The sequence below is a fragment of the Doryrhamphus excisus genome, chromosome 2 (assembly GCF_030265055.1).
Source record: "Doryrhamphus excisus isolate RoL2022-K1 chromosome 2, RoL_Dexc_1.0, whole genome shotgun sequence".
Lineage (NCBI taxonomy): Eukaryota > Metazoa > Chordata > Actinopteri > Syngnathiformes > Syngnathidae > Doryrhamphus > Doryrhamphus excisus.
The window spans coordinates 16,338,335-16,363,536 of record NC_080467.1 but is presented as its reverse complement, the minus strand read 5'-3'; the positions used below and the strand labels follow the sequence as shown (position 1 = coordinate 16,363,536).

Below are 25,202 nucleotides of genomic sequence, written 5' to 3'. Positions count from 1 at the left end.
TCTGCGTGTTATTTTTACGTCAAATCATTTGACAGCGACAGCCTGCTGTTTTTATTTTGCCAAAGAACCTAATTACGGGGGGGGGGGGGGGGGGGGGTATTAAGGTTTAGGTGTGTGTGGTCCGATTCAGACAGCATCTATGGAGCGACAGGTGCAGCCAGTGTTGCGCGAACGTGTAATCAACATGTACTTGCGGCCAATTGGGGCTTATATGGCGCAAATGTGTGTGTATACATGCATGCAAAAGCAAAAAGGATATGGCCACTCTGTTATACGTTTGGCATACTTCCTGATGAGGTTGTCCTCCCGGAAGATGAAGAGGGAGCGGTTGACAGTGAAGCAGTTCTGCTTGACAGGGTTCGGGTTGTATATAGCCATGGTCCGGGCTCTCTGGGCCATCGACTGTTTGTACATTCTCTGGCCGCCCGGAGCGCCTCCACCCCGGGCTCCCCCTCTGCCGGCACCCGGTGCTCCACGCCCGCCTCCACCTCCTCCTCCTCCTCCACCACCTCCGCCAGCGCCTCCTCCATAGCGGGTGGGGAGATCATCAGCGAAATGAGCCATTCTGGGAACGCACAGATCCAACAAGGAAAATCCAAAGCGGTTTCAGTGGAAACGGAGAGGAGACGCATCACAACAAAAACAAATCTTCATCCACGGAGCGCAGTTTTAGCAGCTTGGACGCGTGACGCTTTGTGCTGATTCATCCTGCTTTAAAAAAAAAAGCACAAAATGTCAAAGTTAAAAACAAAAGAAACAACGAAGCGTGGGGGGGAATCGCGTCGGAACATCGTGGCTGCGTGAGAACACCAGTTGAAATGTTCTCTTTTGCTTGTTTCCTACCCCCCCAACCCCCCCATTAAAAAAAAAAGATGGGCTGGGTCGGTCCAGCTTCTTCCTGGCTGCGAGACAACAATGTGACAAGCAAGCAGTTGTCATGTGGATTGTGTCTGATCACTCCCTGCGTGGGGGGGCCTAAGGGCTCCACCAGTCCCCCTCAGTGGAATAAGGAAAAAATCATGTGACCAAAGCGGGCCAATCAGCGAGTGGAGCGCGCAGGCTGCTGACGGAGTGAGAGAACTGTTGAACTGGTGGTTGGAAGGAAAAATGCCGGACCACAATGTCTGATATCATTTATCCTAAACATATCATACATGTACATGATATGCAATTAAAACCTTATACCTGCCACGCCAAGCTGAGTCGGTGTGCATCTCATGCAGGTGGACCATGTGACCCGGACCCTCCCCGGTCCCCGCTCTGCTCGCTGCATCCAAGTGTATAACGGTCTCATATTCTGTAGTATTGGCGTCCCCTGGCGCTACAGCATGCGTACCCCCAGGATCCTCCTTCACCTGGCGTCTGGGTCCACTCCTCCTGGTAGGGGACAGGGCCCAGGTGTCCTCGTACTCCGCCCCAAGGGTCAGCATCCGCCATGAGCTGAACGTGAATGAGCGCAGCGCTGATGGAGAGAGAACATTAAGTAGAAATGTAAACTAGCCCGCGGCACGGCGGGCGAGTGGTTAGTGCGCAGACCTCACAGCTAGGAGACCAGGGTTCAATTCCACCCTCGGCCATCTCTGTGTGGAGTTTGCATGTTCTCCCCGTGCATGCGTGGGTTTTCCTCCCACATTCCAAAAACATGCTAGGTTAATTAGCGACTCCAAATTGTCCATAGGTATGAATGTGAGTGTGAATGGTTGTTTGTCTATATGTGCCCTGTGATTGGCTGGCGACCAGTCTAGTGTGTACCCCGCCTCTGGCCCGAAGACAGCTGGGATAGGCTCCAGCACCCCCCAGCGACCCTCGTGAGGAAAAGCGGTAGAAAATGAATGAATGAATAAACTAGCCCTGAAAGTTTTGAGGCTGTCGCTTGGCAACTCAATGTTTCAGCTCATTCATATTCCACCATCCATTTTCAGCACACACACACGCGTCTTTCCTGTGCAGTTGTGTAACATTATCGGAGCTGCATTGTTACTTTTGGGCAGGGCAAGGTAGAGTGGGGCCCTCTGAAACCAATTAACACCCCTCCTCAAGGAAAAGATGGCTGCCATGGTTTCAAGATATAGAGGCCTAATGATGAGCTTGGTATCTGCTCACATAATAGCGTAGTACTTGGACAATGCGCATACAAGTTACAGTAATGCAGACATTCATGATGCAGGAAAATAGTCACCCCACCCCACACACACACACAAAACACATTTAATTCACCACAAATTGGTTAGAATTTCTAATTAAATACAAGTCAAATCTACAGCTTACTGATATTTCACCCAGCATTTTTACCAATGTTTGTTCGTCAAGCATTCAAGTAATTTCACACTATGCTAGGTAGTCCTCGAATGCACCATAGTGTTGCGTTTCTGGGAGACACAAAGGTTTGTTTGGGTACCACAAGCAGAACGTGCGGCAAAGTGAATCATCAACAAGCTAGCAGGAGTGTTTTGGAGGCGGGGATGAGGCCTGTGTCAAAAATAAACATTTTTATGGTGTATTTACTCATGGGGTTTTTTTTGTCTTTCAATATTTCAACATTTTCTCCTTACATTGTAAAAATACAGTAAAAACAGTAATACAGTAAAAAAATTGAGGTTTGAGAGAGTCAGTGTTTTTCAAGTTTAAAAGGCTCAAGTCTTTCATCCAAAAAGTCTCAAATGAAGTCTTAAGTAAAGTCATACAAAACAGGTCGAGTCAAGTCCCAAAGCACTGGCTTGAAATTTGAGTCCTTGCAAGTCATAAGCCCTGATCTGTGTTTTCCAAATTATTTTACTCACACTCACTGAAAATCTTAAGTATTTTCAAATTAAAGTCCGAATCAAGTCCAAAGTTGAATTTGTCCAAAGTCATCAAAATTGTCCATCAGAATGGATACAGGTCAAATTTGGTGCAATTGTGTAACACCTGTAGAGAAGTATACTATTGGACACTACAGCATTTTAATATCTGTGTATTTTTATCAATTCCGTCATCAAATTCCAAAATGAAAGACTGACGTTTAGGGTCAAATGTGACCAACGTTCATGTTTTTCCTCTGATTTCCATCCAGTCCACAGTAAAATTCTGGACCGTTTATTAGCGATTAATTAGGAACCTCAATTCTGATTCCCGACTTGAATACTTATGAGTCACTCACTGAGGTGAATTGAGTACTTGATTCATTCAAGTCACTCATCACCTAAGGCATCTGTAACAACAAGCCTCCCAAAGACAGCTGTGATAGGCTCCAGCATACCCTAGTGAGAAAATGCGGCATAGAAAATGAAATGGATGGATTTGTAATGTTAGTCACAATTATATTTTGAGAGAATATTTGCTTGAAGGGAATGATATTTGAGTGATGGACAGTTTACCTTACTAATGTCGACTTGACGTCCATTTTGCATTGAGCCGTTTAAAAAAATTTGTTTCGTATAACAAAATTAGCAAAAAGCAGACATGAACCAGTCATGTTGTACAGATAATTAAATATTACATGTTTTTAATAGTATTTAATACTATTGGGGGAGGAGCCAACTAATGATTGATTTATACAAATGGCACAAGTAGTTTCATGTTTTTGGATGTAGCTTATGGCAGCGAGTAAACAAGTTAATGGAGAGTATTTGAGTCCCAATTTGGTAAAAAAAGAACAAACTATTGTGATCACAACTTGTAGTTTCCGTATATTACAATTACAGTACAAATTAGAGCATGAGCATACAATACTGTTTAAAAACAAAGTTCCAACGTACCGTAAACCACAGTAGATCGCGTCTCTACCCATTTGGAGGTGTGAGGAACTATTCTCTTCATGCTGGCCATGCAGGGTGGAAAACATGCAACAAGTCACTTTGAGTGGATTCAAATGAATTTGCAACACACACACACACACACACATAAAGTCATGTCTGCAGTGTAAGGGCAGGGCGCCATATAAACACACACACACAATCAGCTTCTCCCATCTTGGAATGCGGAAAGGCCTCTTCCTGTCAAGCTATGCAGACATGACCTTATCAAATCATCAGATACATTTTCTGGATTTTCTTATCGGAGGCTTTTAACGGTTTCTTAGTGGTAATCAGGAAGAGAACAATCTCGATGCAAAGGAGCTGATTGGCTTCCTGTTTCTTCACCAAGCTGCAAAGGATGAACTTAACCGTGCTAACTTGTTTTGGCCTAAATTAAGCATTTTTAAGCATGAAAAATGATTAAATGAATGTCAGGTGCTCCTCACTTCTCAGTGCCCCCCTCCACCCCTCACTTGAAAGGGAACTTGTTTCGGGACATTGAACTGGTATTTGCTCAATGACCAGAATCCACTTTTTCTTTTGAAAACTTGTTAGGCCAAACAGGTATATAAAAAAAAAAAAACACCTTTAAAAACACGAAAAATTTAAATTCATGAACAATCCAAGAAACCATCATCAATACAATATAATATACATCAACATCAAATAATTCAAACTAATTAAAAATTATATTAACAAGAAATTAACCATTAAAATACAGATATTTAAACCACCTCAACATAATACATTTTAAAGCATGGTACAATTATTTTAGCACTTTTCACTTCCATAAATACAAATTCACATCTAACTTGAATACATTTTTAAAATACACATTAACTGCACCTTTTAACCACAAGCTCACCGGCTCCTTCTTGAAACAACAACATACTAACTCATTTCTAAAATCACAAATACTTCAACTTGCTGATATAGTTCATCTTCAAACAGCTAAAATAATGCATAAGGCTAAAAACAACCAATTAGCTAAAAATGTCATCCAATACTTCTCTACAAGAGAGGAGAAATATGATCTCAGGGAAGAAGTACATTTGAAACACTTCTATGCTAGGACTACGTTAAAAAGCCATAGCATTTCAGTATGTGGAATCAAACTATGGAATGGATTGAGTAAGGACCTCAAACAATGCACAACGATGAGCCAATTCAAGAAACAATACAAGCAGTTGATGTTTGCTAAATACAAGGATGAAGAGTCTTGAACCAGTCATGATGTGCTATATATATATCACTATATTGACACTTACTATGGTACACATTATGTCATTGGATGGTCATATCACCTCGTACTTCGGTATGAGGTACATTATTTAAAAAAACAACCTTAAACTGTATTATGGAAAGCAGGAAGTGAACAAATGTAACAGTTACTGATTGTAAAAGTACCAGATGGAGGGGTAGGATTTAATAAGCGTTGCTTCTTCCTACTCCTTTTGGACATGTGGAACTGTGAACTGATTATGTGATGCACTCAATTGTAATCTGATGTACGTTCAAATGAAATAAAACCATTACCATTAACATTACCATTACCATTTCCATTTCCATTTCCATTTCCATTTCCATTTCCATTTCCATTTCCATTTCCAAGTTTGATCCTGCAGTCTCCTCTTCCACATCCAGCCAATGCAACATTCCTTCACTCTTTCCGCACCGTCCTCTGTCTTAAGTGTCCCAAGCTCCCCTAATTGCCTGATCACCCCCAGCTGTTGCAATCAATCCACTCCCTTCCAGCTGGGAGACACACCCAGACCAGGTACACCCGGGCAGAGGGTGTGGCCTACGGCTCAGCTCAACAATGCAGTAGAATAGAGTATAAGGCATTCAAAAAACACATTTAAAAAAAAGAAGAAAAAAAGAAGAAAAAAGAAGAAAAAAACACATTTAAAGAAAGTGGGGTGATATGTAGTGTTCTATACCGGTCACTAAGTGTCAATAAACACACAAGCACCAGGCTTGATCAGGGGAAGAACAGGCTTTTATTGCAGGCTTGAATGATTTCATTCATTCATTCATTTTCTACCGCCACGAGGGTCGCGGGGGTGCTGGAGCCTATCCCAGCTGTCTTCGGGCAAGAGGCGGGGTACAGCCAATCACAGGGCACATATAGACAAACAACCATTCACACTCACATTCATACCTATGGACAATTTGGAGTGGGCAATTAACCTAGCATGTTTTTGGAATGTGGGAGGAAACCGGAGTACCCGGAGAAAACCCACGCATGCACGGGGAGAACATGCAAACCCCACACAGTGATGGCCAAGGGTGGAATTGAACTCTGGTCTCCTAGCTGTGAGGTCTGTGCGCTAACCACTCGACCTCCGTGCCACCCTGAATTATTTCATATGAGGCACAATAATCCCTAAAGTGGGCTACTTACCCCCGCCGTCACTTCCTGTCCGCCTGCAGCTCAGCTCCCCTGGCACTGGAACACATTTTCCCACATGTACTGCGCTAACTATAGTGAGTTATATGAGTGTAAAAGTGACTATATGAGTATTATTTCATATCTAGAGGGTTCTAATAATGTTAAAAATATATTAAGGTCTTCTTTTTTACTGGATCTTTTCATATTGTAGAAATACTATGAACTTACCCTAGTAAATTTTTCATGTTGTTTTCACCTCTAAATGCAGGCCAAAACCATCCTACCCAATCTGAAACTTGAACACAGTTATTCAATGCTACAGTATTTAGTGATTGAAGAATAAATTGGCGCCGGCACTCTTCTGTTTGGGGGGGGGGGGGTTGGACACCCCAGGCCTACTAGGAGTCGTGGACATTGCTGCTTTATTCGAGCAACAAGTGAAGAGCGAAGAGATGCATTAGTAGTAAATTTATTGAAAAAGACAACCATGGTTCCCGGTCCAGAAATATGTAACAGAAGAAAATGGAAATGTTGTTTTTGTTTTTTCCATCCCCATTCGTTTCAAGACTTTGCACTACAGTCACTGCTTTATACTAAAGACGTTTTAAAAAGATACGTGGGTTCCTGCTGACAAAATCACAGAACCAAATGAATGAGGACCAGCGACATCTACAATGAAGCATGATTAGAAAAATGAACATTAAAAAAACCTAACCATTCTCTTATATTACACTGTTCACAAGGGTTATGTATGCATGTAAAAAAAACAAAAAAAAAACAATGAGAGCACCGTTTTTTCCAGTTAGGGTCCATCCCACTCAAGTCACCCCTCCTTCTATTGGATCATCACAAATTAAAAATGTATTTCTCTTTCTCCATTTTGTCCGATGGAGTTCCGATGGAACAAATTTCAAAGTAAAGGTTCCTCTCCAAATGACCCAAAAATAAATCTACTGTATCGGTGATGTTTGCTGCCCCCTGGTGGTCATGTTTAGCATGGCTGCAAAGAGGAGCAAGTACTCCTTCCGTGGGGTCCGATTGTGTTTTTCCAAGGGTCAAAGTTTCATGAGTCAATGCAGTACAAAGTCTGTAAAACTTTATTGGACGTTGTGGCAGGACGTGATGTACGCGTGACGAAGAGGACATCTCTAAGAAGGGCTTGAGGGAGCGTTCGAGGAGCTGGTGTCAGGCGAGGCGCTGGGCTGCTGCTGGTCCTCCGGTGTGCTGTCCGCCTGTAGTGACGCCATGGCCGATGACGAGTACTTGCACTTGGAGGAACCGCATTCGCAGCTGAACACCTTGCTTTTCACTTGCCAAAAGTGCTTGCCGTAGTTAAACCTGAGAAGCAAAAAAAAGGGCATTTTATTGTGTAGTAAATTCACTGGGATGTTTATTTCAACTTTATAGCTGCTAGCTTTGTTTACATCACACTGTGCTTTGAGCATAGCAAGCTAACGGGTTAACTAGGTAGCCTTCAATGTGTTTATTCTTAGGTTTTTGGGGAAGAAGCACAAAGTAAGAAGCCCAAAACATACCACCCCACTGTATCATGTCTATGAGTGGCTGCACAGCGATTAGTGCGGTAAGAGTGGTCAGTGCGTCGGCCACACAGCTGGGGACCTGAGTTCGATTCCACCCTCAGCCAGCTCTGTGTGGAGTTTGCATGTTCTCCCCATGCATGTGTGGGTACTCTGACTCCAAATTGTCCATAGGTATGAATCTGAGTGTGAATGGTTGTTTGTCTGTATGTGCTCTGTGATTGGCTGGTGACCAGTCCAGGGTGTACCCCGCCTCTCGCCCGGAGACAGCTGGGATAGGCGGTAGAAAATGGATGGATGAATCATGTCATGTCATGACCGGCGATCATTTGGCGCTACTGTCAGTACTCTGCGTATAAGTTAAGGTAATAAAAGGTAAGGTAGTGTCTTATCAATGTAACCTTACTGATACCTACTGACCAATGTAGAATACTACATATGACTTGTCTTTATATATTTTTAAATACCAAAAATAATTTTGAAATATTTTGAAATTTTAAAAGTGGCGAAAGCCGACTGTGAGAATACAGTCGTCACTAGGTGTCATAATGTTACAATGACAAGACAACAGCCACTGCAGGAAGTAACAACAACCAGGAACTCTCCTAAGGCTAACATGTGAGTCTATTCATTCATTCATTCATTTTCTACCGTTTTTTCCTCACAAAGGTCGCGGGGGTGCTGGAGCCTATCCCAGCTGTCTTCAGGCGAGAGGCGGGATACACCCTGGACTGGTCGCCAGCCAATCACAGGGCACATATAGACAAACAACCATTCACACTCACATTCATACCTATGGACAATTTGGAATGGCCAATTAACCTAGCATGTTTTTGGAATGTGGGAGGAAACCCTCCGTGACCCTCGTGAGAAAAAGCAAATGAATGAATGAATGAATGAGGGCTCTAATAATGTTAAAAACTGCCATAAACAACTTTTCTATGGTTTTCTACGGCCGTCGCGTCTTCCTTTTTCCTCTTTCAAATTTCAAGTTGAAACCTACTGAGACAACCAGATGTATAAGGGATGAATTGATGAAGATAAAAAATCCTCTTACCCAAGCTCTTCTCCTGCCTTGATGTTTTCACTAGCAAAGAAGGCAATGTGTGGGAAACGCAGGTCCTGATGTGTGGTAAACACTCTGCAGGCAAACAAGTTGGGCTCGCACATGTGGTTGAGGAATCGGCTGATGTTTCCATAGAAACGAGCATCGATGCAGTACTGAGCTTGTGGCTGGAAGGCAAAGATAAAATAATAATAATGAAAAGGCTCAAACAGCATGAGAAAATGAGCTGTGAAAATGAGCTGAAAGACAAATCCCACATTTTAAAGATGGCAAACAAATAAGAGTTTGGGTAAAAGTGCAGGCCACTAAACACATTTTGCGGAAATCTTTCACCGAAAGCCACACACAGACCAAATGAAAAAAGGGCGGGGGGCATTAACTCCCCACCCAGGTGTCTGTGTATGTGTGTGGGGCAGCTCTGTGTGCTTTTACACCGTTCAACAGACTTGTATGGGGTATATAACTGAGCGTCCGCTACCCCGGTATTGACCATGGAGACCAGTTGTGGACATCCATTGGGTCGGACCTGCCCTGAACACCTCACCACCAACCTGGAGATTCTGCTATAGAACCACGCTGCTGATTCTCATCCCAGCCTCTTCACACTCCTGAGAGTTGAAGATAAAACTAACCCAATGAAGGTCAACACGGGGTTACCTCAGTTATTTATACGACCCATTTCCCGTATTGTATATTGTATAGCCAAACAAAGCACGTAATAACCAGGATGTTGGACTGTGGAATTGACTGCTGAAACAAAGCATCCTACACATTGCTGACTCAGTCTTTGTGCTTTATTATGGAGTACACGGCAAGGTAACCGGCAAAGTAGCACTTTGATGAAGATGAAAAACACTATTGAATTCAATAAATACCAAAGTACAAAGGTAGTACCTCTCCTGTCTCCTCCTCGCCAACCAGAGGCTAAAAGTGATGTTAAAATGTTCATTTATCAATTGAATTTGCCATTTATAAATATTTTGCATTGTTTTAGGCCAGCAAAATTATAACTTGTATAAATTTATAATTTATTTTTAAATTTAATAATAATAAATTAAAGATTTATAAATTATTATTAAATTTAAAAAGAATGTATAAATTTATCAATTATTATTAAATTAAAAAATAATAATCTATAATTTATTAATATAATAATTTATTTAATAATTTTATAAATGTATAAATTATTAAATTTAAAAATAATTTTTAATTTTAAATAATTTTTTAAATTTATCAATTAAATTTGCCATTTATAAATATTTTAAAATTATAATTTGTAGAAATTTATAATTTCTAAATTATTGTTTATTGTAAATTGTAAATTTAATAATAATAATTTATAAATTTAATAATAATAATTAATTAATTATTATTATTAAATTTAAAATAATAATTTATAAATGTATCAATTATTAGTAAATTTAAAAATAATAATTTATAATTTATTAATATAATAATTTATTTAATAATTTTATAGATTTATAATTATTATTAAATTTAAAAAATAATGTATTAATTTTTTCAATTTATCAATTTAATTTGCCATTTATAAATATTTTGCATTATAATTTGTATAATGCATTATAATTTGTATAAATTTATAATTTACAAATTATTTTTTAAATTTAATAATAATTTATAAATTTTATAATAATAATTTATAACATTTATAAATAAAAAATATAATTTATTAATGTAAAATCATAATTTATTTAATAATTTCATAATTTAAAATTTTTAAAAATTATTATTATTAAATTCAACAATAATTTATAAATTATACATTTATACAAATTATAATTTTGCTGGCCTAAAACAATGCAAAAATATTTATAAATGACCAATTCAATTGATAAATGAACATTTTAACATCACTTTTAGCCTCTGGTTGGCGAGGAGGAGACAGGAGAGGTACTACCTTTGTACTTTGGTATTTATTAAATTCAATAGTGTTTTTCATCTTCATCAAAGAGCTGGGTTATCCGTGGTACTCCAAATTAATAATTATAATTTGTATAAAATGTGTTTTTTCCTCCTATGTCTGGTAGTAATTGGAGTTATATTGTTTCTTATGGGAAACTATTTGTTCCGGCTTTGGTTTTCGTTGCACCTTTTGGAATGGATGACTAAGGAATTCATGTTCAAACTACATATTACTGACGCAGGTTTGCAAGCTGATGCTAAACTAAACCCTTTGTTATTCCCCAGAGGACTGTGAATGGTGAGTGTAGCGTACCTTATCAGTTAAACTGAAGAGGTAAGCGTCATTTTGCCTCATCTCTGCTTCTGCTTCTGAGATGATCTCACCGATGTACCTGTTCAAAATCAGGATGTGCTTTTGTTTATGAACAAGAATATATTTCACCTGAATGGATTTAACAGTGATATGAATATTAACAGGTTACTCATTAGCAATGGCGACTTACTCGCACACAAACGTCCCTTGCGGTATGTCTTGCAGCGCCCGGACACCCCAGCCTTTTTTACCGGCCCGAAAGAGCTGAAGCTTGGTACTGGAATACATATACAATAACAGACTCGTCACTTGTCATTTAAAGAAACAAACCAAAACAATGTATGAAATAAATGCAACTTGTACCTACCTGAGTCCATTTTGCACCACTCTGTTCTTACAGGTCCTCCAACAGGAACAAGCATGGTTACACTCAAAGATAAGAGGGGGCTCCTCACGGGAGAATTCAGGGAGGAGACAACCGACCTAAAAAAAAAAAGAATCTTACCATGACTTATTTTAGGAGGTAAGAAGTTAACGTTTTCAGCCAGTTAGAAGACTACGGTGTGGGCAAAGGGTCAAATAGGTGGTGGGCACATTAATTACACGTAAAAAAAAAAGTAACCTTTCGTTACCTTTGACAACCCTACTGATTTTCTATGGTCATAAATACTATATTTGGTAACACAGGTGTCAATTTTTCTTTTAATGGCTTTTTCATTGCCCAAGAGTATAAATATTATTATATCTGGATATTTAGTTATTGTAATTTATCTTATTTTCTATGCACCTGAACTTATTCATTTTTGTTTATTCACATTATTTACTGATTCATTTTTATTATTTAACTCTGGTTTCCTCCCACATTCCAAAAACATGCTAGGTTAATTAGCGACTCCAAATTGTCCATAGGTATGAATGTGAGTGTGAATGGTTGTTTGTCTATATGTGCCCTGTGATTGGCTGGCGACCAGTCCAGGGTGTACCCCGCCTCTCGCCCGAAGATAGCTGGGATAGGCTCCAGCACCCCCCTTGTGAGGATAAGCGGTAGAAAATGAATGAATTTTTATTATTTATCTTTTATTTTATTGTATTATATATTACATGATACTATAGATTATTATTGTTATGTAAAATTATATTATTATAAATATATTTTTGTATTTTTTAATGATTTTGCCTTTTTTCCTTTTTATTTAAAGTTACTTTATTAGTTATTCAACCAATTACTGCATGTTGATGCAGTGTATTTATCTCATTTTCCATTTCTTTATTCTTATTTAATTATTTATTCTTATTCACTTGTATCGCTTTTTTTAACAAGACTTTTTCTTGTTTATTTATTTAGTTTTACTTTTTAATACTATTTTTTGGTATTCTTGTTTACTAATGTAATAAATTATATTTAGGCACTGTATGGATTGAAATTTAACATTTTATTTCGGATTTTTTTCATGTATTAAAATTTTCCATCCACCTATTTTCTATGCCGCTTATCCTTATCCTTCATTATTTATTAACAACTTTTTTCCTACATTTTTTATGCTTTTGATTTTTTCCATTCTTTTTTCTTTCTTTTCTGTCCTTATCACTGCCCGAGCAGTTTTACTGTACTAATGTAATCAATTATCTTTATGTTCCATTTTTAATGTAATTCATCTTACCTTCTATGTCATTATTAATTTTTATTTATTCCTATTTCATTAAACAAGCTCATTTGACCACCTTACCTTGTCGTACCAGCATCGTAGACTGAGCTGCCCGCACATGCAGACGCTTGAAGAACAGTCTTCCTTGCAAACACAGTACTGTTTGGACACAAATCATAATAATAATAATAATAACAATAACGTCTGTCATTTTAGAAAAAAAGAGGAAAAAAACACGACTGAATGTCATTGCACCAGCTCACCTGTAAGTGTGTTATGTTTCGATCGATGTTCATCGGGGAGGTGACGCAGTTTTCAAGAATGTACTTGTAGTCGTCTGGGTAGGGTTCTCCGTCTATGGAGTTGACACAGGGAATGGCGACTCTCTCTTGCCCAAGAGCGATGTCACTGCATACGGACCACACATATTATGTTGTGGGTGCAGTTTGCCACACGTTCATGTATGCCATGATTAACCTCATGAGAGCCAAGGTCACATCCATATTTTCATAGCGCTATGGCACGACTATTAATAAGCATTCCTCTTACACCTCACATTCACAAGGGAAGTGGAGATCAATTTGAACCTGTGAAGGATTTTTCCCTGTGATAGACTGAGCCTGACGTTCTTGGCGTCCTTTTCTCTCTTGTGGGCTTGCAGGGCTGCAAAGGCTTTTGAGTTGTGTCCACAGCAGTCTGGGGGGGTTTCTCCCTCACGATTTTTGAGAAAAACATCCGCTCCTTGAGATAAGAAAAGCCTGGAAGGTACAAAGCACAGATTCAACAACTAGACCATTAGCTTAATAAAGTGGAACCTGCTTAAGTTGGTCCTGCCTAGTCGCCAGTGCCGTCGTCAATATTATTCATTCATTCATTTTCGACCGCTTTTCCTCACGAGGGTCGCGGGGTACACCCTGGACTGGTCGCCAGCCAATCACAGGGCACATATAGACAAACAACCATTCACACTCACATTCATACGAGTGGACGAGTGGTTAGCGCGCAGGCCTGACAGCGAGGAGACCGGAGTTCAATTTCACCCTCGGCCATCTCTGTGTGGAGTTTGCATGTTCTCCCCGTGCATGCGTGGGTTTTCTCCGGGTACTCCGGTTTCCTCCCACATTCCAAAAACATGCTAGGTTAATTGGCGACTCCAAATTGTCCATAGGTATGAATGTGAGTGTGAATGGTTGTTTGTCTATATGTGCCCTGTGATTGACTGGCCACCAGTCCAGGGTGTACCCCGCATCTCGCCCGAAGACTGCTGGGATAGGCTCCAGCACCCCCTGCAACTCTCATGAGAATAAGCGGTAGAAAATGAATGAATGACCTGGGCTTCACAGCAACCAAATGAACCCAATGAAGTTTTGCACAAATGGAGGAAAATAATGTAAACAAACTGCCTTTGCTCTTTTCATAAGGAACACAACAGGAACGCGGCAGACAGTGCGGAGCTTCACATTCCTCATATTGGAGTGGTGAAAAATATATTTTTATGCTCAGAATTTGAAGTACTTCCACGTTACAGAGATACTACTTATTCATTGCTGACAAATGCTTCCATCGCAGACGCTGTAGACCAGGGGTCACCAAACCTTTTTGAGGCCGAGGGCTACTTTGTGAGCACGGATAGTATGAAGGGCTACTGTTTGTGGTGAACTTCCAAAATGACAAAACAGCACGGATCACTTTTTAGTAATCAGAACAAAAGGAATAGTATTAGTATATCAATGTTAATTATTTTCCACAATAATGGTAACAAAAACATATTTAACAAGAAACATTTATTTATGTGCTCACATATTTGAAAGTCAGAGGGAACACCTTTTTGTGATTTTTTCACCTGCCTAGTGAAAAAAGGCCTTTCCGTCCTTTCCACATTGAAGCTTTCATGACAAGTTTTGAAGTGTCTCTCCACATTGTGCCGCTTTGGTATTGCAACAGTCGTCCCGCAAATAAGACACATAAATTTTTCTTCAAAATACGTAAAGAAAAATTCTTCCTCCCAGTCACTGTGGAAAATTTAAGTCCTTTTTCTGCCATGCTTTTGGGGGCTAAACTGCACGAGTAAGCTAACTCCTCATCACCGCTGCACTATATCAGATAAGCGGTGAGCGGACACGTGCGCACACATGAACTTTGACTTGAGGTAAGAGTTTGTTATAAAATATTTTTGTTTTAATTTTTGAATTGGCGACTCCAAATTGTTTATAGGTATGAATGTGAGTGTGAATGGTTGTTTGTCTATATGTGCCCTGTGATTTGCTTGGCCACCAGTCCAGGGTGTACCCCGCCTCTTGCCCAAAGACAGCTGGGATAGGCTCCAGCATCCCCTGCGACCCTCGTGAGGAAAAGCGGTAGAAAATGAATGAATGAATGTTATAAGATGATTAAAAAATACATTAATGTAATCAATTCTGATTCAAAATTTAAAGCACAAAATAACAATAATAATTTGTGACCAGTGCTATTTTTAGAAGATGCCTCACGGGCGCCTTAAGTGGTCCACGTGGGCGCATGGGCGCCCGCGGGCACAGCGTTGATGACCCCTGCTGTAGACCGAAGCTTCTGCTCTGCCCCTCCTCCCTCTTCCTGCATGCAGGGATGAGGGGGATACAGTGCAAATCCAGTCTACATCGATATCAAAGATATGATTGGTTTTTGATGATGTACTCAATGTAAATAGCGATATCTAAAAAATATTTACATATTGCCCAGCCCTACTTACTTGGCAATACTGGCCCTGTAGTTACTTGGCATCTGATTAAAACCAAACTGTGTCGTATTGCACACCCCAACAAGCAAATCCGTTAGTTTGCAACTTACATTACACAATCCAGGCGATTTTCCCGAGCAGCTATGTGTAGAGGAGAGTCTCCATGGATGTTGACAGCCTGGAGATTACAGTGTGCGTCAAGGAGCAGCTTGGCGATTTCAACGCTGCCAGAGAAGGCTGCCCAGTGAAGACAGATGTTTTCTTCCTAAAATTAGGAAATAAAGAAATGTTTGTGATTTCATTGTAAAGATTCCAAACACAGCTTGTCCTGAGCCAAAACCTTGTCTCTGATGCTGACGTCAGCTCCTTTGGACAGTAACAACTTGACCTGGTCCACATGTTTGTATTCTGTGGCCCAGATCATGGCTGTCCAACCTCCATCATCCTAATGGGGGTAAAAAACAGAACAATCACACAAGAGGAGTTTGGATCAAGGAACAGAATTGAAGAATGTTTCCATCATTTGTTAGGAAATAAATAGAACATTTGGTTTCAACCATGGCCTGACTTTACTGGTTATGGCGCTGTTTGAGTGACAGTTAATATTGTTGTCATGAATGTCAAAATACAGGAAAAATATGAAACTAGAAAAAAAACAGTAGTTCCCTGGTGAAAACAATAGAGTTGACAGGTATGGTTACTGACCTGGCAATTTATGTTGACAAATCCTGTAGACAGAAGATATTGAACAATGTCATGATGACCAGACTTGGCCGCCAGGTGGAGACACGTGAACCCTTCAACATCCTGGGAAGAGAACGCAGCATTGACCAGTTAGCCGCTAAATAAGCCTTCAGCTCCGACAGCGGTCATTCATACACAAAAAGATCTTTTTTTCTGGTCCGACCTTGTGCATGGCGCTGGCGCCTGCTCTCAGCAGATACATGACCGTCTCCATGTGGTTGTTCTCACACGCATCCATCAGTGGTGTCCGATGATCTTCGTCGCATGTGTCCAAGTTTGCACCAGCCTGTAACAAGGAAACGTCTGCTCGTGACATCATTGCAGAACCAGGAAACATACTTACACCAGGGATAAAAAAAAAAAAACTTGCTTATATATCACATCAGTTTACACTTGACAAAGAAATTGGTTTCTGAAATGATGAATTCAATGAAGACTTTAAATGGGGCATCCTTAGAAGAGTGTCTACCTGTTACAGTAGTCGGTAGGTAATGAAGTCAGTACGTTTAATGTAATGCAGGGGTCTCAAACACGCGGCCCGCGGGCCAAACGTGGCCCGCAGGACACTAGTTTGAGGCCCTCGCCTTGATATGAAAGTTTAATGTTAGTGTGGCCCGCGCAAGTTTGATATGGATGCTGTATGGTATCATGTACCCAGAAAAAATTATTACGTTTGATTAATGTTCATGTTAAAGGTTAAATAACTGTTAATAGTTATCCTCCCTATCCGTGTGGAAGTGGTAAGTTTTTGGCTATTTAAGTTTAAAGGAAATAACTTGAAGGCTACCGTTTAGGTCGCTAGCTCTCTAGTTTGTGAGTTAGCATGTGTCTCAAGACCCTGCAGTTGCGCAATATGTTGTAAATAAAAAGAGTATAAATGTGACTATAGTCGCGTTTTGTCATGTCTACAGGGCTCTAATAATGCTTTGTAAATTCTACCCACCAACTATATGTGGTTTCTTAAGTTTTTATTATTTGCCGTTTTATTATTATTATTATATTTATTTATTACTGATTGATTGATTTTCTTTATTCTTGATTTGTTTATTTATTTTTCATCATATTTTGTGCAGAACAATAAAAAGTAAGATATTTGAGAACAGTGGAATGTTTTATCAGAGCTTTTCTTGTAGAAAATCGAAACCAAAGCAAAGTTTATTCATTTTTCTGTTTTTAATAAATGCGTTTTTTTTTTTAAAACCTGATGCGACCCAGTCTCGCCCAGACCGTAGATCCAGTGGCCCCCAAGTAAATTGAGTTTGAGACCCCTGATGTAATACATGTTACTTATTGTTTTCATCAATTAGAAAGTGAAGACCAATCAGTCAAACCTTCAATTGCCACAGCTTTACACAGAAAATAACTTGCTTACTAAGTTCTTACTTGTACGAGCATGTGGCAGATCTCCTTTTGTCCTCCCTCAGCTGCAGCGTGAAGAGGGGTGCGCTTGTTCTGGGATTCCATCTTAAAGTTGGGGTCAATACCATCCACTGTATAGTGCATCATAACAAAAAAAGAACACTCAGAAATATGCAGAACGCTCCAATAACTCCTCAGCACTTATATAGCGTACGTTGCTTCGTTCATCCTTCTGTGTTTGTTCTATCAACAAATAACCCCCCCCCCACACACACAAATAATAAAGCTGGAACTGTCTATAGTGTCGATCCATCCATGTTCTTCCACTTATCCGAGGTCGGGTCGTGGGATCGGCAGCCCTCTCCCCTGCTATTTCGTCAAGCTCCTCTCTGCGGATCCTGAGGCTTTCCTAGGCCGCCTGAGAGAGACAGTCTCTCCAAAGTGTCCCGGGTCTTCCCCCGAGGCCTACTGAAGGAGGCATCCAGCCCAAGCAAGCTCATCTTGCTCCTCTCAATGCAATGAAGCAGCGGTTCTAGTCAAGATTTTCTGAGGGAGAGTCCAGCCACCCAATAGAGAAACCTCATTTATCAATAATCTTATCCTTTCGGTCACTACCCAAACCTCGTGACCATCGGTAAGGGTAGGAACATAGATTTACAGGTAAATTGAGAGCTTCACCTTTTGGCTCAGTTCCCTCTTCACCACAATGCATCATTACAGTTGCCACAGTGCCTATAGTGTCCCAGCTTTAAAATAACTACTATCCATTCTTCACAAGTCAACAACTGTGATAAGCAGGACTGTGTACAAAAAACGGGCTCTCGCACCGTTTCTGTGAGGTTGGTGGCACAAAAGTTTGTGTGGCGGGGCCTAAAGAAAGACGTGCTCGCTTGGGCCAGTTCGTGCATTCCATATCACCGCCAAGATTCACCGCCACACAAAGGCAACACTGGAGCATTTCACCGTCCCAGAGAGAAGGTTCGACCATGTTAATGTCGACCTAGTGGGCCCCCTCCCCCTTTCCCACGGCTTTACACACCTGCTCACCATGGTAGACAGGACTACCCAAGCGAACGGCCTCATCGAGTGGTTTCACCGCTCAATGAAAACGGCGCTGCGGGCTAGCCTGACGAACGGCGACCGGGTGGACAGGCTGCCGTGGGTCATGCTTGGTCTGCGATCCGCCCCCAAGGAAGACCTGCAGGCATTGTCGGCCGAGCAGGTGTACGAGCAGGTCTTGCGTGTCCCCGGGGACTTCATTCCGGACGCCACCACACCCTTCTGCCCTGCCACAAACAGTGCGCACACGGCGGAGCCGTGCGGGCAATTTTGACTATGGGTGAATTCTGGGGGGGGCTTGTGTAGTGGTAGGTTACCGGGACATAATTCACCCCGGAACGATCGATAGGGGAGGGGTTGCCACCCGGAGGGGTGGGCGCAAGGGACGGGGGTTTTCCACTTCCTGTTGTGGTTGAGAGACGGGGCTTTCATGTCTTACGTAGCAAAGAGTGCAAGTTAATGTTTGCAAGAAAAATAAAGTTTTCTCCCAAATTCAACACTCCGCCTCAGACTCCAGTTCTTCGGCGCTTCAAAGTCATATTTTTTAGCAATTTTCATCAAAATCAAATCAAATCTTACAAAACACAAGATTCCACAGTATTAAAAAAAATAAACAAACAGCAGCATAACACAGGTGACATACCCAGCATGAGCACAACCTTCTTAAGTTCTCCCTGTTTGGCGGAGAGGTAAAGATGCTTTGGGTGAAAACGCAGCTTCTTTGGCCTGATCGAAACAAAAATAAAACCAATTGGAGTTGCATCTCTTTTGACCACAAAACATCCAAACGACTCAAACATACTTCTCTGTGTTGAGAGAAACCAGGACGCTTTCAAGGGTTTCTCGTGGCGGTCCTTGGAGAACTGGAGATTGGGCTGTTGCTTCAGTACTAGCCTGCAGTACTGAGGTGCTGCTGGACGATCCGGGAAAAGCTGGATCTGAGTCTGGTTGAGGTTTCAAACCGGCGGAAAGAGAGCTGTCTGCGCTGCCGTTAACATCACAGCCCACATTCAAGTGTGAGGAGCTCGAGAAGAAATAAAAGGAGAGGGTCTTTTAATCCCAAAGCAGTTTCATTCATTCATTCATTTTCTACCGCTTTTTCCTCACGAGGGTCGCGGGGGTGCTGGAGCCTATCCCAGCTGTCTTCGGGCGAGAGGCGGGGTACACCCTGGACTGGTGGCCAGCCAATCACAGGGCACATATAGACAAACAACCATTCACACTCACATTCATACCTATGGACAATTTGGAGTCGCCAATTAACCTAGCATGTTTTTGGAATGTGGGAGGAAACCGGAGTACTCAGAGAAAACCCACGCATGCACGGGGAGAACATGCAAACTCCACACAGAGATGGCTGAGGGTGGAATTGAACCCTGGTCTCCTAGCTGTGAGGTCTGCGCGCTAACCACTCGACCACCATGCCGCCCCCAAAGCAGTTTCATTATTATAAAAATAGAAATGCATGATAGGACAACACCATAATAGTTTATGTTTAGATAAGTTCTTAAACAAAACTAGTTTATTTTTTCATTTACCTGCCAGTGGTGGTGTCTGCCCTGCCCTCATGTGCTCCAGGCGTGGCTGGTCCATGAGTGAGCGCAGGCGGTACGGTGGAGGTGGTGTCCGCCTTGGCGATAGTGACCTCCTTGGCCTTGCTGGCCTCCTCCCCGCAGTGGGGGCAGAAGCTTTGACCTTTTAGCACTGACGCGCAGGCATGGTGGAAGCGGTGCGAGATGTTCACGTCTGGTTGGCACTCCATGAAGGTCCCCTGCACAGAAAAGGACACCGTCTCAGAACAGAAGGGTACTCCTAAAAAAACACATGAATACAGAAGAAAATGAGCTTCCTAATTACAGATGCTGTCGGAACTGTAATTTTTTTTTTATCGGCATTTCATTAAGATCAAAAAACAGTGACCGAGTACTCACAGCCCTGCAGAAGAAGCCGCAGCCGGGACAGCACTGGTGCTTGACCATGCCGCTACGGTGGTCCTCACAAAGTACCAGCAGCTGAACAGAGTTGGAAGGCCGCATCATCTCATGTTTCAAGACAGCGCTTTGGCAACGGGTAAGTTGTCCATCGACGCTCTCGGTGGCCATACACTTCCTGTCCGCCAGGATGAGAATCTCCCGACTCTTGGGGGTCTCCATGCGGCAGCTGCACAGCGGCAGCTCCTGAGCCTCCTCCATTGTTGACCTTGAAGTGTCTGCTATGACCAAAAGTCTGATAATACAGTGGATATCCACACGTTTGCAATTCACCATTCACAATATTGCTACATTTTGGAGTAATTATTTCTTTTATTCCTTCGAAAAGTTGGCCATGATTTATAAATATGTGAAGAAGTCCCACACTATCAACGCCATGTCTGTTTACCGATCATTGTAAACAGGGGATGCTTATGAAAGGCTGCATGTGTGGGTTTTCTCCGGGTACTCCGGTTTCCTCCCACATTCCAAAAACATGCTAGGTTAATTGGCGACTCCAAATTGTCCATAGGTATGAATGTGAGTTGGCACATATAGACAAACACCCATTCACACTCACATTCAATCACACTCAGTACCCGGAGAAAACCCACTAATGCACAGGGAGAACATGCAAACTCCACACAGAGATGGCCGAGGGTGGAATTGAACTCGGGTGCTAGCCACCGTGCAGCTCAAGGATAAAAGTACTGGAGATAAAAAAAATAATAACTATCTATCTGTGCAGCATGTGAGGGAGAAAGTACCTTCAAGGCTAGCGGGGGTGCTGGAGCCTATCCCAGCTGTCTTCGGGTGAGAGGCGGGGTACACCCTGGACTGGTAGCCAGCCAATCACAGGGCACATATAGACAAACAACCATTCACACTCACATTCATACCTATGGACAATTTGGAGTCGCCAATTAACCTAGCATGTTTTTGGAATGTGGGAGGAAACCGGAGTACCCGGAGAAAACCCATGCATGCACGGGGAGAACATGCAAACTCCACACAGAGATAGCCTAGGGTGGGATTTAACGGGTCTCCTAGCTGCGAGGTCTGTGTGCTAACCACTCGACCGCCATCCAAAAATAATATACAGTTGGAAATACTTAATGCAAGTGGCCAGTTGTCCCACTTTGTTTGACGGCCCTTGAAGGTACTTTCTCCCTCACATGCTGCACAGATAGATAGTTACTTTATTTATCTCCAGTACTTTTACCCTTGAGCTGCACGGCGGACGAGTGGTTAGCACCCGAGTTCAATTCCACCATCGGCCATCTCTGTGTGGAGTTTGCATGTTCTTTCCATGCATGCGTGGGTTTTCTCCGGGTACTCCGGTTTCCTCCCACATTCCAAAAACATGCTAGGTTAATTGGCGACTCCAAATTGTCCATAGGTATGAATGTGAGTGTGAATGGTTGTTTGTCTATATGTGCCCTGTGATTGGCTGGGCCGCACCTCCCTTGACTCTCGTGAGGATAAGCGGTAGAAAATGAATGAATGAATGCTTCCAGCACGCCACAGCTAGGAAAAAAGGTGAGCATGATTTGCTAACCCAATGCTATTAGCTTAATCGTTATTATGCCATAATTCCTCATATCAGCCTGATAATTAGCAGTCCAATATTTATTATGCACTCCTAGTGAGTACCTCATCATTTTCCAATTTAAAACGTGTTTAATAAATGTGTGAGGCATATTTTGGGTAGAAAGACATTGAAGGTTCTGGAGCTGAATCTAATGTAATAATTACAATAGTCACTTTTATTGCAGGGTTGGAGAAGTCGTGTGTCAAAATTAGTCATCTTTTTGGGCCACGATTTTTCACCATCCGCTGGTGGTCCCTGATGACAAGCAGGGGTTCAGGTTAAACACTTATTGGCGAGCTCACCTTCTGAAGGAACATCAGGCTTGCAGAGTTTGGCAGGTGGTATCGACGCATGCTCCGTACCATCTTCTGTGCTGCTCAGAACTGAAGATGGAGGCTCAGTGGAGGACTCCGGTTCTGAATAGACCAGTAAGTGTTAGATCGCAAACATACACTGCCCCAAAGTATAAATAACACCATAATTCAAATCAATATGGAAGTGACGAGAAGAATCACTAAATCACTACTAGAAAAATCTTGCATCCAATATTATCTTGTATTTGGCCAAAGTTGATGAGTACAATATCAAACAATAAGGATTTATCTCTATTATTATCGGCCACCTTGGAGCTACAAGCAGGAGCAAATATTGAGCAGAAATGGAGAGAGAAAAGTGTATTAGATCTGTAAATTTAGCCTCAAAAACCTTGCAGATGGCTCTCGCAAGGTTTGAAATTGTAATGTTGAGTGTGCGGCTGCACGGCGGAAAAGTGGTTAACGCACAGGGCTCACAGCTAGGAGACCCAAGTTCGATTCCACCCTCGGCCATCTCTGTGTGGAGTGTACATGTTCTTCCCGTGCATGCGTGGGTTTTCTCCGGGTACTCCGGTTTCCTCCCACATTCCAAAAACATGCTAGATCAGGGGTCCCCAAACTTTTTCCAGTGAGGGCCACATGACTTTTCTTTCCTCTGAAGGGGGCCAGGGTCAGGGTCGTATGTTTGTTTATGTTCTATGACTGGGGCAAAGTGTGGTTGTAGTCACGTCACAATAGGTTACCATTTCCAGTTCTATGACAGAAAAATGTACATGCTTTTTTGTTCAGGGGGCCGGGTCAAATGTGGAAGTGGGCCGTGTCCGGCCCCCGGGCCTTAGTTTGGGGACCACTGTGCTAGATTAATTGGCGACTCCAAATTGTCCATAGGTATGAATGTGAGTGTGAATGGTTGTTTGTCTATATGTGCCCTGTGATTGGCTGGCGACCAGTCTCCCCCAAGACAGCTGGGATAGGCTCCAGCACCCCCGTGACTCATGAGGATAGGCTGTAGAAAATGAATGAATGAATGTCGAGTGTGCCAACTTTTTGGGAAGCAAGCTTGTTTTTTGCTTGGAACGGTGAGCTAAAACTTGGGTCCGAGCTGCTTTTGTCAATTCAGAGGTATCAGCATTCGCAGAACAAGCTAGTCAACACGTCAGAAAAACTTATGTACATTATAGCCACCATTCATGAGCCTGGATTTTGTTTTTCAGAGATGTTGTGTACCACCGATATGCACATTAACACTCAATAAGGTCAAAGCTTATCTTGATGCATTTCCAGATAGTATCACCATGTGCAAGAAAAAGGGTAAAAGTTCATTCATTCATTTTCTACCGCTTATCTTCATGAGAGCAGCGGGGGTGCTGGAGCCTATCCCAGCTGTCTTCGGGCGAGAGGTGGGGTACACCCTGGACTGGTGGCCAGCCAATCACAGGGCACATATAGACAAACAACCATTCACACTCACATTCATACCTATGGACAATTTGGAGTCACCAATTAACCTAGCATGTTTTTGGAATGTGGGAGGAAACCGGAGTACCCGGAGAAAACCCACGCATGCACGGGGAGAACATGCAAACTCCACACAGAGATGGCCGATTGTGGAATTGAACTCGGGTGCTAACCACTTGTTCGCCGTGCAGCTCAAGGGTAAAAATACTGGAGATAAATAAAATCTGTGCAGCATGTGAGGGACAAAGTACCTTCAAGGGCCGCCAAACAAAGTGGGACAACTGGCCACTTGCATTAAGTATTTCCAACTGTATTATTTTTGGATGGCGGTCGAGTGGTTAGCGTGCAGACCTCACAGCTAGGAGACCTGAGTTAAATCCCACCCTCGGCCATCTCTGTGTGGAGTTTGCATGGTCTACCCGTGCATGCGTGGGTTTTCTCCGGGTACTCCGGTTTCCTCCCACATTCCAAAAACATGCTAGGTTAATTGGCGACTCCAAATAGTCCATAGGTATGAATGAGAGTGTGAATGGTTGTTTGTCTATATGTGCCCTGTGATTGGCTGGTGACCAGTCCAGGGTGTACGCTTGTGAGGATAAGCGGTAGAAAATGAATGAATATTATTTTTGGAATAAAATAATGGTTCATATTTCCAAAACTGATATCCCTATAAATAAAATTTGACGAATGGCGATGAAATATTTGAATCAATTGACGGCCCTATTTAATATATATCAGGTGTTACAGCAGTAACAGCAGAGGAAACACTTCTGATGACATTACCGTGTTATATATAACGATGACAAAAATAGCCCTATTGTAATTTCCGTTGAGTGCCAATGGATGCGCAGGGCTCTGCATTAAAACCAAAAATGACTTGCCCATGGGGAATCCTTAAGGTGAGAACTACTTGCCCGAACTTGCCCCATGTAAAATGAAAATAATGATATCATCTAAATTTTGTGGCATCACATGATAATCTCAAATAAAGATGAAATGATTATCATTTCTTGTGGTTGTTTTCCTACATAGATCATGACGTTGCATGGAAATCTGGATTGTCAAGAGACTTCTAGGCACTTTGCCTTGATAAATAAAAGTACATTCATGGAAATGTATGTTAACATGGCATGCCATACTACCTTACACATCGTAGTCGTAGTAAGCAGTGATATTAAGAAGTTGTGCAACACAATGAAACATTATTGAATAGACACATTTGTGTACTAGTAAAGTGTTTTTAATCCAGAAAAAAATGCTCAATGGTCAAACGATAATTTGTGAAGCAAAGGTGAGAAAAATACACAGAGAAATGGAAGCGCTAGATTTTGTAGCTT

The 25,202-nt window shown here is 41.8% G+C and overlaps 2 protein-coding genes across 2 annotated transcripts in view; both read right to left on the bottom strand.

Moving 5' to 3' along the window:
• cacna1bb (calcium channel, voltage-dependent, N type, alpha 1B subunit, b) overlaps positions 1-5,356 on the bottom strand; it is a 177,306-nt gene extending 171,950 nt beyond the window's left edge. Inside the window, exons 1-5 of the mRNA XM_058052322.1 lie at positions 5,331-5,356; positions 3,738-3,799; positions 1,356-1,462; positions 1,186-1,267; positions 261-565 (exon numbers count right to left, since the gene is read on the bottom strand). Coding sequence (XP_057908305.1) covers positions 261-565; positions 1,186-1,267; positions 1,356-1,462; positions 3,738-3,799; positions 5,331-5,351 — 577 coding nt within the window. The 5' untranslated portion in view covers positions 5,352-5,356. The remainder of the gene's footprint in view (positions 1-260; positions 566-1,185; positions 1,268-1,355; positions 1,463-3,737; positions 3,800-5,330) is intronic.
• Positions 5,357-6,628: 1,272 nt separating this feature from the next.
• The window catches only part of ehmt1b (euchromatic histone-lysine N-methyltransferase 1b), a 29,293-nt gene continuing 10,719 nt past the window's right edge, over positions 6,629-25,202 (bottom strand). The window contains exons 9-26 of the mRNA XM_058064155.1: positions 22,396-22,509; positions 20,464-20,744; positions 20,071-20,303; positions 19,335-19,556; positions 19,176-19,258; positions 17,498-17,604; positions 16,278-16,400; positions 16,076-16,177; positions 15,711-15,815; positions 15,481-15,635; positions 13,242-13,412; positions 12,918-13,062; positions 12,736-12,813; positions 11,376-11,491; positions 11,199-11,285; positions 11,009-11,087; positions 8,764-8,939; positions 6,629-7,506 (exon numbers count right to left, since the gene is read on the bottom strand). Coding sequence (XP_057920138.1) covers positions 7,317-7,506; positions 8,764-8,939; positions 11,009-11,087; positions 11,199-11,285; positions 11,376-11,491; positions 12,736-12,813; positions 12,918-13,062; positions 13,242-13,412; positions 15,481-15,635; positions 15,711-15,815; positions 16,076-16,177; positions 16,278-16,400; positions 17,498-17,604; positions 19,176-19,258; positions 19,335-19,556; positions 20,071-20,303; positions 20,464-20,744; positions 22,396-22,509 — 2,567 coding nt within the window. The 3' untranslated portion in view covers positions 6,629-7,316. The remainder of the gene's footprint in view (positions 7,507-8,763; positions 8,940-11,008; positions 11,088-11,198; positions 11,286-11,375; positions 11,492-12,735; positions 12,814-12,917; positions 13,063-13,241; positions 13,413-15,480; positions 15,636-15,710; positions 15,816-16,075; positions 16,178-16,277; positions 16,401-17,497; positions 17,605-19,175; positions 19,259-19,334; positions 19,557-20,070; positions 20,304-20,463; positions 20,745-22,395; positions 22,510-25,202) is intronic.